The following is a 15,887-nucleotide window of genomic DNA, read 5'->3' on the forward strand; positions in this document are numbered from 1 at the left end:
GGAACATCCAGTGGACAGTATTTCGTCACTGGTCACCACAGTTGAAAAGTACTAACAGGAACAGGAAAGGATGCCAAGTGCAGCCAACTTTTAATCCCCCCAGGCACATAGAACAAATAATACCTTTTCTCCCCTTTCTTCCGTACACTTAGCAGGCTACCACACAGCACTGTGATCCTTCCATAAACAATTAAAGCCAAAATTTGTGAGCTATATAAAAGGTGGTGGCTTGCCTTCCTTTTTATGTTTACTGTTGTTACCTGGTGTCACTTTTTAACAAGCTGACAGATGGTCAGACAAAAACCAGACACTGAGCAATTAAGTATTGTATTTATTACAGTCTTACTGTCAAAGTAGCAGTATCTAAACTGTTTCCTTTCTTCTTGGTTCTTAGCAGCCTGTACCATAGATAGAATTTAAAAAAATTTAAAAATCACTGGACATTTTTCCTGTTGCCTCTGCCCATTCAGGTACTGCAAAAGACAAACGTCCTGCAAACATGGGTTCCCTTGCCTGCAAAGCGCTGTGCTATCCACACTGAGTTCCCACACCTTAAACCTTGTAATCCCCAGGCTTCAGGTGAGGATGATACGTTGAATTAAATCAGAGTTACACCAAATGGCAGAGTCAAAATGAAAACTAAATCTCTCTATTCAAGTAATACTCCTTTTACAGTATATCCAGACTACATCTAAACAGATCCGGACTAGTGTCTGAACAGTAAACATGATGGAAGAAATCAGGCCCCAGGTCTTACAACCTGTTTAGGCACATAAATAACTCTGCTGAGGTAAGAAAGTCAATCACTAGTGTAAGTGCTACAGCAATACCCATCCTATTATTCATGATGGTTTGTACCCAGGCAGAGCAATGGCAAACATAACTTTGAGCACATGAAAAATTGTTTTGATTTTGAGTTAAAGGTGTGTTTTCCTAAGAAAGGGTCATGCTTTATTAGACTACTCTGTTATTTATTACACTGCTTCTGGTTTACCACCTTTCACCAGCTTTTGACAATATTTTAACTTGGAGAAACAGACACATGAGGCAACACAGAATCATACAAAAGAATCACAGAATGGTTTGGGTTGGAATGGACCTTAAAGATCATCTAGTTCCAACCCTCCTACCATGGGCATGCCACCCACTAGATCAGAATATATCTAAGAAGCTCCTGAATCAAATCTCATAGAGTCACCAACACTTTCCGGAATCACAGAACTGTCTGGGCCACAAAAGACATTCAAGACCATCGAATCCAAGTGTAAACCCAGCACTGTAAAGGCCACTGTTACCATGAGGAGAAGCCTTCCAAGTGTCATAATACACATAAGTTACTTGACTAGAGAGAGCAAATAACACCTTTTATGCAACTCATAGAATCACAGAATGGTTCAGGTTGTGGAAAGGACTTTAAAGATCACCTAGCTCCCACCCCCCTGCCATGGGCAGGGACACCTTCCACTAGACCAGGCTGCTCAGAGACCCACCCAGCCTGGTCTTGAACACTTCCAGGGATGGGGCATCCACATGTGAAGTGAGGCTTTTTCCCCACTCTCAGTTTTCATGCACACCCACTATGCTGTGGTGCTACTCAGCCCACATGGTGTGGCAGACTATTTTCACTTATGGTTCTTGTGTGAAAAGATAGGTCTAATTGGAAAAAACCCTATTATCCATGCAGTGAAACAAACTTCCTCTGGTAAATTTAAACTACATTACCTTGACTTCTGTTCTCTTGAATGCCAGAAAAGCTGGTGGAGTCTCAGGTTTTAACTTGATTTCTGGTTTCTTGACCAACGGGTCCTTCAAAGCTGGTGCAACTGTAACCACTGCAGGAGCTGGTTTCTGAGGTGGTTTTTGTGTCTTCTGAGCCTGTGTAAGTGGTAGGGAAAAACCACCCCAAATTAGTTACAGACGACATAACATGGACTGTTTTGACTGTTAACAAAAAGCATGACCATTTTAAGATTGCAATCTAGCCTTTACAGTTTCAGGTTTAATGGTCCCTGAGAAATGAGGCAACAGGGGATGTGAAGATAGTGCTGGGTATGGTACTGGGGACAGGGTCCAGCCAAAAAAGCATCCTGAATAGAACTTGCTATTTCTGCATGATTACAGGCATAAGACAGGTGAACTTGCAGAAGACAAGGACCTAGCCCAGCAGTACTGGGATGTAGGCTGCAAGAGCCTGCTAAGAAGTGGCAGGCAAAATGGCAGAATCCATGCCAAAACAAAAAAAGGAAAGGTCATACTGAAGGCAACTGCTTGATGGCTAAAGTGGCTACCCTGTGCAGGAACTGACCTCAAGCAAACACGCCTCTGAGTTCAAAGGCCTGATGATCATCAGAATAATCATGTATTTCAGTCAATGTTGGTACATCGTAGGCCAGGATCTTACTTTGCCTTCTTTTCTTGTTTCTTAGTAGAGCCATTTCAACAGATAACACTTGCTAAGTTACCACACAACAGTTTCAAAACACATTTTCTTCTGTATAAAAGGGAGTGATTTTAAAACACCAGAACTTAAGTCACTAATGTTGCATGCACCCAAAGGTGCTGTGTTTCTTTCTCATAATGAGATGAGTCGATTCTGGTTAGATCCTGTTCAGTCATGCAGATAAATCAAAATAAAGGCTTTTTGCTTTTTTTTTTTAAATTTAAACTGGAATGTGCTACCCTCAGCTTATTTTTGACACTAAGAACATTTAAAACTGGATTGAAATTTGCAGTCTTGTCCTACAGAGAAAGAACCATTCATACCTAAAGCTGAGAAGAGAACTAAAACTGCAGGGCTATTACTAAAAGCTGAGTATCACCTGAAATAAGAAAAGTTTTACCTACTGCTTGCCAAGTAGGAAATAATCCTATTTCACTCTTCTTCACTCACCTTGTGATTTTTAAAAAGCTTTAAGAAGCACATTACAGAATACTCTTTTGAGATGCTACATTAAAAACCACAGCTGCAGCAAGGGAAGTGCTGCCGAGAAAAATGGTTCTCTGACATGCTTCCTAAGCCTTGTCTAACCTGGGAAATACTCTCACACAGTAGAAACAGCCTGCCATATTGGAATAGTGCTCACACGAGACAAAAAACTGACTCCTACCATTCTCTTCATCTGCCTGGTACAGCGGGCACAATACCAGACAAGTCGAGGATCATTCACTTCCTTGTCTGTCACCTGAGGTTTATGGCAATCCTGGTGGTAGAGATTATGGCACTCCTGACACTCCACTAGCTGATTCACAAAAGTAACTGTCATTTGCCTGCAGAGCAAATAGTTAAGAACAGATTATGGGAGAAAGCACTTAGAGGATTATCCAATTGTTGAAAATTTTGCAAGGCTTAAGATAAAAAAATAAAAATATTTTTGCTTTCACATATATTTTCTACCTGTGGCAAGTTAAATGTATTCCTTTTCTTCCTGTATCAGTTCATCCTAACTAATATTTTAGAAATTTGGTATTTTTTAAAGGTAATTTATTTTAAGAAATTTGAAGACTTCCATTCTATTAAACATGTGTATATGACAGTCTTGATTTCCCTGTTTGATTTTTAGATTAGAAATGTAAGTCTTGCCCGCTTTGGTTCACCTGGGCATTTTATGGATACATCGCAGTATGCCAATTTTGACTTCCTCATTATATTAGCATATGAAGGCCTAGTCTCCATTTGGGTAATTTTGTTGTCAGCTGCAGAGCAATACAGTTCAAGAACAAATAATTTCTCAATGACAAGCCCGTAGGAGTGCTTTCTGCTGCAGGATTTAAAAGCATCATCACCCAAAGCTCTACGCTACTTTGGAGATGTTTTATTAGCCATCCCTTTGGTCCCTACCACACATAAACAGACACGTGGAATTCGAGATAATACCAGAATCACGGAGAGATGGAATAGAAAGGATTAATTGTGCAGTCCTGCCTTGAAGCAAACATGCAAGCTGGTGATGAGGGCTTCATTCTGCGTGGGCCTTGCTGAAAGTAATCACGCTGTATAAATGACACATTAGTGATATATACATGGCTGGGAGCCTGCCTGTGAATTACCCAAATACCATTTTCCTAACGATTCCTTCTTTCAGATGACAAATCAAGCTATTTAATTGCTAAGCTGCTTTTGCTCATATCCCCGAGGAGCAGGTACCCAGGTAACCATGGAAACTCTATTTGTAGATACATGGGGAAAGGTAATCCCTCATTTCTTTATATAACAGAAAAACAAAGTCTGAAGGTATTGTCCATATAAGTACCAGAACATTTTCGAAGAAAGAAAACAGGCTACTTAAAAACAGAGGGAGAAACCTTTCTGAAATTCTAGGGTCCATTATTTTACATGCAGGATATTTAAAAGACTTTTTGTTTGGTTTTTATTCCTAAATAAGCTGGATCAGAACAAATGGTCTCACAGAGGGAGACTCAGCCTATTTTAAAATTACAAAAACCAATTCCAGACTGATTAAAAACCCATGAACTCTTCACGCTCAGAAACAAGTTAAACTACTTACTTCTAAATTATAAGATAACTAAGAAACAAACCTAATGATTTTTTACCTTCAAAAAGCAAACAAACAAACAAGAATTCATGGAAAATTAGGTTGTTATTTCCAAATCAGCCTTTTAAAAATATTTTTTAGGAGGAAAACTTCACTATCATCTACAAACTGCATGTAGTATTTCCTCTTTGTACAACTGAGGAGCCAGTGAGGAGTCTCCATAACAGGTGAGTTGTCCTGTTTTTCCAAGGCCTACAGGTAGTGGAGAGGAAGAAGTTATTTTAATACTCCCTCCCTCCTTATGCTTTAGCATAAAAGAACAACTAACTTGATATAAAAGAACAAGAAGAGAAACACCACAGGCATCAACATTAATTACTCCTAATCACTATGAAAATACATTTGACACTTGGCAAATCTTGAAACATTTCATGCCTCTGCTTTAGTTTTTACATCTATAAAAAGGAATAGTTAATATTCAAATGCACTTTTTTGCATTTGTGAACCCACAGCTGGGTTCTTGCTAGCTTGTCTTCTTAAGCAATGTAAACATAAACTCTTGCTATGAACTCCACCTACTCTGCAATTTGACATGTTTTCATTCCCAACTGGTTGAATAATTGATTGAGTTACTAAAAGATGTAATTTTAAAAATGTACAGGGATGTTATTATTTTGGCTCAAGATGATTACCCCAAAAAAGGCGCACATTTTGAAAGCAAGCAATAAATAGCGGAATACTGTCTGACCAATGTGCTGAATTCAGAACTTTAAAGCACAAGTCCTCTGAAAAACATCCAGTCCAGCATGAGCTGGAGATGGGGAACCATGTGACACCAGTTTCAGCAGGTTCCACGTAAAATGAAAACAATCCTGAGTGTTGGGGTGACTGTTGCCACTCTCTCTCTAATGAGTTGTTTCTTCCCCAGTGGTGCTTCTACCTCTGTCTGGCATCAGAGATATTTTACTTAGCCAGGGTAGATACATCTTCTGCAAGAACACTCCAGTTGGTGACCATGAACAGATAGAAGCCATGCCTTCAGCAATCAGGTGAAACAGCTAATGGAACCATGTATCTGGCCTGTCTTGGCTACACTGGGCACAGGAGTTGCATTTCCTTTCTTTAGTTTCTTTACTTTGCAGGCATTTCTCATGATGCCTGTGTTTTTCTTTTCCAGGGAAGACAGAGAATTAATCATCCACAGCAGGTCAAGACTGTCTAAGCAAAACTTCATTATCCCCTCCTGCCAAATAAGGCAATACCTTACTATTTTTAGTAGCATTTTAACATATCACTGAATGGGGCTTTGCCTCTTTTAGGAGACAGCAAAAATGGAATCTGCAGGAAAAACTATAAAGTTCAGGTATTTATATACTTCTTCCTCTTTCAATGTCTATTATAAGAAACTAAATATTTGAGCTAATACATGGGAATAACGTGAAATCCCATCAGTCCCCAACTGGTCACCAGTATAATCAGCTGTAACTACAGAAATTTATCCTCCATGCACTGGCAACACCTCCCTATCTGCACAACAGGAATGACCATGGAAATGATGGAAGAACAGAGTTATAAAGCACCGTTTCCCAACAGACTCAAGCTGAGCTAAAATACATACTGCAGCTAGAAGGCCTGTCCTACCTTCTTCTCTACCCTGGCTCTACAGTCCTGCGTCCACAGATGTGCCAGCATAAGCATTTACTCTTACTGAGCTGACTGAAACCCAAACCTACTGGAAAACCCACAAGGAGAGCTGATCCAGGGGCTGATTCAGCTGATCACAAACTGTAGTGGCAATACATGCCCCTAAATAGTCCAGGGAAGGAGGTACAATTGCGAGAGCCAAACTGTTCCTTTTGGCAGCAGTGGGGGCCGAACAAGGATATAAATTATCTGTGAAACCAAATCCTGATGTGAGTGATTTGATCCTAGGGTAGTTATTCAAAAGTATTTTATACATCTGTTAGCACTAAATGTACTGCTAGTACCATGTTACTGAAATCCAGTTTTAGAGCCCTTACTGAAATGTAAAAACCTGTCTTCACTGCAAGAGCTATTTACTGAAAAAACATGGCTATGTGTAAACTAATGTCAAATGATTAGGAAAAGAAGAGCAACACATACAGATCTCATACTAATGCCACTTAAAAGTGCTTTCAGGTGAGAACTGATTTTTTAAAAATGCTTATCACTAACCATTAGTATTTTAACTTGTTTTCCAATAATTAAAAACTGGTATGTGGCATGATAGGTTTTGCATCATATCTAGTGTTATTTTTCACTTGCCCTTTCCTGCAGAAGAAAAGCTGGTTCACGCTCTAAAGGTTCCAGTTTCAAGAAACCATTCCTATTCATGAAGGAGGCTTCAATCTATTACCAGTTTTGGATATGTGCTTAAGTGATTTCTGGAGTAAAAACTACGAGAAACATTAACTCAGTGGTACACAATTAAAAAAGTTAACTACACCTCGCTGCAATGAAGCAATGTTGACTTACCTGCAAACAACACAGGCTAATCCCATCTCCATAGCAAAGTCATCAGCACTGGTTTCCTCAAAGCTAGATAAATCAGGCATGGATAAATCCTTGCTCGTCTGAACTGTAATAGGAGAGGAACGAGCTTCTTGCTTCTCTACCCTGGGACACAAAGAATGTGAAAATGCAAAAAGCTAACAAGTTATTAATGAGTTAAAATGGAACAGTTAGATTAGCAGTAAAAGAAGGGGTACTTTACACAGCACATTTTCTTTAATTACATATTTTCTTCAAAATATTTATGAACTAGAAGCTCAAGTCCACTTTTTGTACTTCGCCTCAAAATCCTTGAAAAAGCTTTAGGAATACCACATTTCAGCTTACCACATTTTCGTAATCTCTTATGAGATAATCTCTTATGATTCAAAACACTGAATGGTTTGGAAGGAACCCCTTAAGTCCAACCTCCCCACAATGAGCAGGGAAAACAATCACAGAAAAATTACAGGAAGACATTTGTTAGATTGCCTAAAGGGCAACATGACTGGCTAATGTAGCTCACAGGCTAGGCACCACGAGATGAGCTAAAAAGGGGAGCTTTTGTCTAAAACATCTTTTAAGTTTACTAACCAAGTTACTTCATTAGAGAACAAAAATTACTTACTTTATCTGCAGATCTCTTTTCTGTTTCTTTTTTCACCTTTTCTGATGTAGTGGGCTTGCCATTGCTGTTGCCAGAAGGCAAACTGGATGAAGCTTTAGGCTCTTGCTTAATAGGTTTGGTAACAGATACTTTTGGTTGCTCTACTTCCTAAAAACAGAAACAAAAATTGAAGCCAAACTCTGCAATTGAGTTCCTACCTAATTTGCAATTAGTGAGATAACAGGACAGGCAAACAATATGCCATACAACACGGATCATCTACATACACACTTTTTAAAAAAGCATTTTTTAAAATATTTTCACATCACATCAACAAATTAGTGTTTAAGTTGCAGACAATTAGTAAAATCTCCCCTTACCACTCACCTTTCTAAGGAAAAGGTGCTCCTTTTCCAAAGACAGATCCTCCTTGGAACATTAATTAAAAAGGAGACATTTCTGCTTTTAAAACTCATGGAGAGAATGAACACGAATTTTCAGATAGTTCTGAGGACAAAATTCAATGTAAGCTAAAAACATAAGCTGACATCTGATGAAACCAGACATCGATACTTCATTCCTTCATGGAGAGAAATATTGACCTCCTTTTGATCTCAGTCCATATTCATCTATCAGATTAATAAATTTAGATCTCAACAGAAATCAATGCTTCTCATTAATGACACATTAGTGTCAGCAATGGAAAATATCCAAGAGAGTCTGCAAATGAGTGAGCAATCACACTGATGGGCATGAGCAAGGTACCCCCTCCCAGCTGGTAAGATGGGAGTACTTCTCTGCTGTATACTGGGACAGATCCTAAGGCCTGAGCTTCAGCCCTCCAAAGGTTGTTGATTTGACTGTAGTAATCCTGTGCTCCCTACTCTGTTCTTGGATTTCATGGTCAACCACAAATTAACCCTGCAGCCTGCAAATGCAAGGAAATGAATGATTGTATTTTTTTTTTTTTTCATTTCTGACCTTTGCAGTCCTGCTGATATTGGAGATATACTGAGGAGAGGAGAATGGAAGATTTCTCCCTCTGGCCTGAGCCTCAGTTTCACCTGAGGGCAGGTGACTGACTGCCAGCCAAGCTGTTATTAGAACTGGCTTCCCAAACCTCTTTGCACTGTTATTCTGCTTCCTGCTTCCCCTTTAAACCACACATCGCTTCTTTGAGCTCTGACACAAGAGGGCACCTGGGAGTTTTGAAACCTGTGTTAGGTTTCAGGGAGTTAACAAGATGAACAGAAAGGAGTTAGACCACACAGTAAAGCAGGATGTATGCTGAGCAGTACTAGTGCCTTTTAGTTATTTGGAATGACATAGAAATGAAATATTACAAATGTGTCAGCACACAGACCATCATTAGAACACAGCAGGCTGACTTATGGGCATCCTAGGGGAGAACAAGACCTCGTTATCCATATGGCAGTACACAGCAGCATGAGGATGTCCCCACTTGGCTATTTCCATACACTCATCTCAGATTCAAATATTCTCTCTAGCAGGTGTTCAGTGATTTTCAGTAGATGAAAAATAATGTTTGTCCATTGGATAACAATGGTTTCATCCTGCAAATAATTTATGCTTTGAACCATTTGGTGTTTTTCTCATATGACTTCATCAACAGAATTTCACGGAAAGAGCTTTATAGGTAATTAGCTTATTTTGTTTCTTATTTACCTGTAGCAAAGCTAATCTATATTTTAAAGACCTTTTAGCTCTGAAACGTAGCTGCAGAAATCTGTACGTTTGGGTGCACCTTACACAGCATGTCTGACACAACGCTGAATCTCTCTTTTGAGTCTGCGTGTATCAACAAGGTAAAGAGATTTTTTTCCCATTAACTTCCATTAATTGAATGGATTACACTGTATGAAAAGGGGAATGATGAATATGAACACTTCATAATTACTTTTTCTTTAACCTCAACTTCTGATTCTCTTTAAACTTTTCAGCTATGAAAGGGGAAGCAGGAATAGCAGGACCTTTATTAAGGCACACAAAAAGGACCCAGCTCTCCAACACCAGTACCTTCTGAGAGGGACGATAGCTTGAGTCAGTTCCTCTGGCCAACGACTCATCAAGAAGTGCTTTCAGCTTTTCAGCAGAATCCTTACTCTTTGAGTGCAAAAAACCCAGGGCTTTCAGAAAAATGGGATCCAGCTCCAAGTTCACTGTAGCAGCCATAGTTGAGTCTTCAACGTGGGTTAAAAGAAAAGAAAAACAATTCATATGGAGCATAATTCAAACAGCATGTGGCTAATAGAAGATTTCTTTTCTTTTTAAAATGAAATTATATTATACCACAGCAAGGATTATATGTGAATCAATCATCATTAGAAGATGACTGTGAACTTCAGTGCTGCAGAACTTTGAATATCACTGGACATCTGAAATGTCAAATTCATACTTTGGCATATATGATATTCAGAAACTAAACTCATCATACTTATGTAAATGAAAAAAAAAGTCATATTCTTGGTATTTTATACATAAAATATATTGAAAAGTATGCAAAATAAATATTAACTTCAAGAAAAGCCATTACCACTCTTTTCCTTAACACTTTTTGCACATACAGTGATTGCTAAGTCATTGCTCAATTAAGAGTAACTAGGAAAAATCTGCCTGTAGAAAAATTAACTTTTGAAACTTCTGAAAAGAACAGCTCATTGTAGCATAAAAGGTAAAAACAGCTAGTGTGTTATTTTACATACATAAAATACCCAAAAAATACATTTTTAAATTTAGCTGAAGCAGTAAAAAAATTTGTAACTCAGATTGTGACTTATCCACATCCTCATGACACAGTCTAAGTTTAATGTCAGATAATGAGTATCCAGAGCTGCGAGATGCCACAGTGTCCATGTAAATGGAGGAAAAGGTTATGATGACTTTAAAAAAATGTTTGCCCCATAGCAATAAATTCCTGCAGTCTGGAGCATTCTGTGTTTTCTTAAAAAAATTCTAAGGAACTGCATTTACATCAGAAATTGTACCTACAAAGATAGATAGCTAACTTAAATCAGTAAATAACAAGTAATAATTAAAGAAATAACATGGGAAGTTTCCTGATCTTTTCCAAAAATGTATGAGAAGCGTTATTGTTAATAATCCCTTTAAATCTCATTTAAAACACATCAGGATGTTTGTGGGTTTGGGGTATTTTCTACAACAATCTAGAAGACATTCCTGAAAAGCCTTTCATCAGTTCTGCTCCAAAGCACTGCCTGGACAGCTTTTTCAGCTGAAGCTTCCAAGGTTTTGTCTGATGAATTCCTTTTGATATCCATGGCAGTGAACTTTTACCTCTCTGGCCAAAACACCAGCAGTGGCAGGCTGCTCCCTCAACACTTGCCTAGAAGTCCCCAGGAACCTTTATCTCCTGCTGAGCTTTCACGAGACACCAGAGAATCACTTGACTGAGATCATCAAGGAGTTCAACATACAGAACTTCATAGGGATTTTATCAATGGACCCAGCAGAGAGTTAAGAAACCTCTTCAAGAGCCTCTCCTCTCTTCCTTAATCTTTGCTACTTGACAAATCATTTTCTGGTGGGTACAGAACTTCTGCTAGGAAGTGCTACACACCAGCTACTCTGTATCACTGATCAAGCACAGACTGCAGTGCAAGCCCCATCGAGGCAATTCGGTCTCTCTCTGATGATTACAAAAAGTGAATTCACAGAGCACAGAAAGCACATACCCTCTTTTTTTTATGCATCTACCTCTGATATATGTTCAGGCTGCTCTTGAGATCTGTGGGTAGGTTATGTCCCACATTTCTTTGTTCTGTGAACATGCCTTCCAAGAGTCAGTACCCCATACTCTTAAACTAGGACTCTGCTAAACCCTCTGTTGAATGAAAATGGTAGAATTGAAACACTAATTCCAGAAATTTTGCAGAACTCCCTGTTAAAAAAAAAAAAATCCTTTAAGTTCTTCTCTGAGGGAGAGAGGAATTCTACTAGGAATATATACTTGTGTACATGAGAAACAGGCAGCCTCAACAGCCATTCTCTAATATTTAGAGAACAAGTGTAAATGTAATTCAATTTTCATCTCTCTGAAGGTAACACTCCCCAGATTTGTTTCTACCTCTAGCTTTTTAAAGACATATATTGAAAGGAACTGTTAAAACCCACATTTCAAAAGGATCCTCCATATTTACTCTTTTATTTGCAATGCAATTGCAGCAATTCTTTCTCTGTTCTTGAGGGTAACTATAATGTCACAGGCTACTATAGTTACAACTAACATATCACAAGAAATTTCTCACTAGAAGAGAGGAAGCTGGGCTTAGTAAACAGTTCAAGTATAGGCACATATTTTCAAATTAAAAATAATCTATTTGTGACTTGCGGAAGAGAAGTATATTCAATGGAAAGATGAACACATCAATAACTGTCCTAAAAATAGCATCATCTGAAAAAGCAAATTGATAATTATGCTCCCTTTATGGGACCATAATAACACAGCTGTCAAACAGGCTAATACCAATAACTGTCCTGGTCCAAAAGGCAAATTATTGCTTCTGGTAGTGGCCCTTCCCAGATGTTTACAGATCAAACAGTTTTTTAAGTATCAAACAGTGGTTTGACACTTCTAAACCTAAGATCCAATTTCATTCATTCACGTTTTCATTCACAAACTCCTCCTCTGGCAGTCAAGTCAGCACACAACAATGTGATAGCCTTGAGACAAGGACAGCAGAGCGTTTTAATGATGATGCCACAGGCTATTCTGCAAGACAGACCTTGACTTTCTTCTTGAAGTGGAATCTTTGTACAGGAAATAATTTAAATGCTGTTTAGGAAAAGAGTGAGCATGACACTCTCCTTTCTGTAGCAGTTTGATAATGCAGCTGTGAGATCAGAGGGCTGTGTTAAAACCCTTGAACCCTGAGCAGAACTGGTTTTGCACAAAGCAAGCACACCCTCTTGCAACCCAGCATTCACCCATCAGCCTAAACCCAAAAGCACCTTCCTCAATTTAGTTCTCTGTTACCTCCCAAGGTGGACTATCCTAAGTGGTTTAAATCCCTGGGGAAACATGGATGTTAATCAGGGGGTTGTTATTCTTAAAACGTCCTAGAAGTCTTGGATTCTTTCACTTCTTGAGTATACTATTGTCTTCTGCCAAATACAATCAACCTTAACTGTGCTCTCTACAGAATACGTGGTCTTCCAATTTAAGACTTATCAGATTTATAGGGTGTAGGAGCCCTCTTCTTTTTTTCATTCATTTGCCATCTACTATTTCACATGCCTGCCCATGTATTATCTTATTCATCATAACTTGCAGCTAAGTGGATCTACTTCCATTACATTTCCATATATTGTCATATTTTCATCCACCTGCTTCTGAACTCCTATTCCTATTATTTTCTGAGGCATGTGTACTACTAAAGATATTTTTCAAAGGAAATATAGCTATATTTACACTGCAATACTATTATCAAACCCATTCTTTTATAGACTCATTAATATTTTTACTTTTTACTGCCACTAATGATTAAAAGGCCTTTCACTGACATTTCCTTTTCAGCTACCTTCAAGATCTGTAACAGTTGCCTTAAAACCCAGTCACATGAACCAATAGCTTATAATTCCTTCCAGCACACTCACTGCACTGTTTTTCACTTACCACCATAAAACCAATTCACTTTTCCCCTGTCCCTTTGGATCCTTCTGTTCCTCAGAATCTACCCTCTTCCAGACTATATCTGTTAACAGTGACAGTGGCAGATTTTGCTTATTTGCCAATAATGCCTCTTCCAGGTCACTTTCAGATCTAATGAAAGTCTTAAAAAAGTAGATCAAGGAAAATCTTAAAAGCAGGAAAGAATGAACTTCAACTTTCAGTTTTTGCTTTAGTATCTTAATCAGCATTTGATTTATGACAGCATAAGTTCTCTGTTACTTTCCACAAGGGACATTTCAAAACTCACATACTTCAGTAGTCTGGATAACTGTATTAATCAGAACAATTGTATCAATCAGTTCTAATTTCTTTGCCATCTTCTACAAAGAATCTTCTAAGACACATGTAAGATCTCCTGCTATGGAGTTACTAGTACTGGCATCCTTAATTTTACATTCTATTCTACAACATATTTTATAATGTACTTTTAAATTAGTATTCCAATCAGTATCACTGCAATCAGTTTATCCAAAAATTTTAAGATTACACTACTGTCCTGTATTCGCTGTTTTCTCCACAGAAACAGTGAATTATTTGAGTCACAGAATGATTTCTTGTGGAAGGGACCCCACAGAGCCATCCTGCGCAACCTCCTATTGAATGCAAAGTCAACAGTGAATTCAGACCAGCTTGCCCAGGACTCTTCCAGTTGGATCCTGAAAATCTCCAAAGACAGGAATGCAAAAATCCTTCTGGGCAACCTGTCCCAATGCCTCACTGTCCTCATTTCCTTGCTTTGAAATGGAGGTTCTAGCTTGTGGTGTCTTTCATTCTCCCACTGGGCATCTGAGTATGAAGACTGGCTCTATCTTTCCAATAATATCCTCAGGTAAATTAAAGATTCCATTATATCCCCCTAAGCCCACTGCAGATGGTATCCAACACTCCATCTTCAGATCTAGCTATTTTGTCACAGAGGACAAGCCAATTGATCAGGCATGATTTATCCTTGGTAGACCTGGCTTTTCCCAGTCTCCATCTGTTCCTTCTTATGCTACAAATGGCTTCCTCCATGATACTTCCATAGAAGGAAGGAATGAGGCTGACCAGTCTGTAGCTCTTGCTTGTCCTTCTTGCCCTTTTTGAAGATTGCCTTTCTCCAATCTTTGGGATCTCCCCTGCTCTCACGGCCTTTAAAAGATGACAGAAAGCAGCTTTGTGAAGACCCTGTAAGCTGTTGGCACCCTTGAATGCAGTCCACCTGGGCCCATGGACTTATCAGGGAAGCAATCCTGCTACAATCCTCTTCCACAGCTTGTAGTTCCCTCTCTCCTTGAACTCTGCCTTGTGGCAAAAGGCCTTGGAGACCTTACAGATCAAGTCCGTGGCAAGGAAGACATCAACTGTTTGACCCTCATCTGTGTCTACTGTCACTGACACACTTGTTCCACTCAGTGGCAGCGCCGTATTTTCCTTGTGACTCCTTTTCCTGATAAATGGCATGATTCTTGTGGGTGCCTTTCAACTCAGGACATTCTGTGATAACTGTACCTGCACAACTGAGATTTGCTAAGCCCTGCTACCTCTGAGCTTCAATATTCTGCAGAAAATGGACCTGAAGATGCTGTTTCAACACGTCACTGCTCATTGGTCCAAGCCACTGGTAAATTGTGTACACCTCCACTACTGCTTTCACCTTTCCCTTATTCAATATCTACTGAAACTTATCAAGTGTACAAATTCCTGGGTATCATCCTCCTGCTAATTTCTCAGGGAGAGAAGCAAACTTTAGTTAAACCCGAATTTCCGAAATAGTTACACCAAAGCAACGACATGACCTTCTGCAACCTATTTGCTGCAAACTTCTCCCTGGGATTTCTTTCCAAGAACGAAGGACAGGCCTCTCATCTGAAAGCAACCCTTTAAAATGCTTAAAATAATAAAACACCACCCCCTACACCATTACTGCCCCGCACGGACTTCCCCAGGGCCGCGGCTCGGGCGTGCCCGTGTGCCCAGGAGGGCCCGTCCCTTGGCACCATCGTGTCCCACAGGGACAGCGCGGCCGCCGCTCCGCCCGGGCCCTGCGGGCATCGCAGGAGACCCAAAGCTCGAGGCGGGGTCCGAGGGTAAGAGCCGCCAAGTGTGCCTGAGGGCTCCCCTCTTCCTCCCTCCTGCCAAACACCCTATTACTCCCACCCACACTTACTGTCCTTTTCCAAGCCCTTTTTTCTCGTCCCAAACCCCCTCTTCCTCCCTCGTCTCAAACTCATTTTTTCTCTTCCCCAGACCCCTCTTCCCCTTCCCAATCTCCGTCTTCCAAACCCCCTTTGCCTCCTCCTATATCCCTCTTCTTCCCCTCCTCCCAAACCCCTCTTCCCCTCCCAACCCCCCAATTCCCTCTTCCTGTTACCAAACCCCCTCTTCCCTCTCTCAACTCCCCTCTTCCTCCCTCCTCCCAAACTCCTTTTTCCTCCTCCCAATCGCTCTCTCCCTTCCCTCTTCCAACCCCAAATCCCCTCTTCCCTCTCCAAAACCCCAAATCTCCTCCTCCCGAGCCTCCCTCTTCCAGGCCCCGCAGAGCCGCCCGCTGCTGTCTCACCGGAGACGAGAACGGGGAGAAGGG

General features: G+C 39.9%; 1 protein-coding gene across 1 annotated transcript in view; it reads right to left on the reverse strand.

The window, feature by feature from the left end:
* The window catches only part of INTS12 (integrator complex subunit 12), a 16,445-nt gene extending 946 nt beyond the window's left edge, over positions 1-15,499 (reverse strand). Inside the window, exons 1-5 of the mRNA XM_017736731.1 lie at positions 9,649-15,499; positions 7,633-7,779; positions 6,990-7,162; positions 3,108-3,267; positions 1,723-1,875 (exon numbers count right to left, since the gene is read on the reverse strand). Coding sequence (XP_017592220.1) covers positions 1,723-1,875; positions 3,108-3,267; positions 6,990-7,162; positions 7,633-7,779; positions 9,649-9,858 — 843 coding nt within the window. The 5' untranslated portion in view covers positions 9,859-15,499. The remainder of the gene's footprint in view (positions 1-1,722; positions 1,876-3,107; positions 3,268-6,989; positions 7,163-7,632; positions 7,780-9,648) is intronic.
* Between the last annotated feature and the right edge of the window lie 388 nt (positions 15,500-15,887).

Source organism: Corvus brachyrhynchos, unplaced genomic scaffold (assembly GCF_000691975.1).
Source record: "Corvus brachyrhynchos isolate BGI_N302 unplaced genomic scaffold, ASM69197v1 scaffold175, whole genome shotgun sequence".
Classification (NCBI taxonomy): domain Eukaryota; kingdom Metazoa; phylum Chordata; class Aves; order Passeriformes; family Corvidae; genus Corvus; species Corvus brachyrhynchos.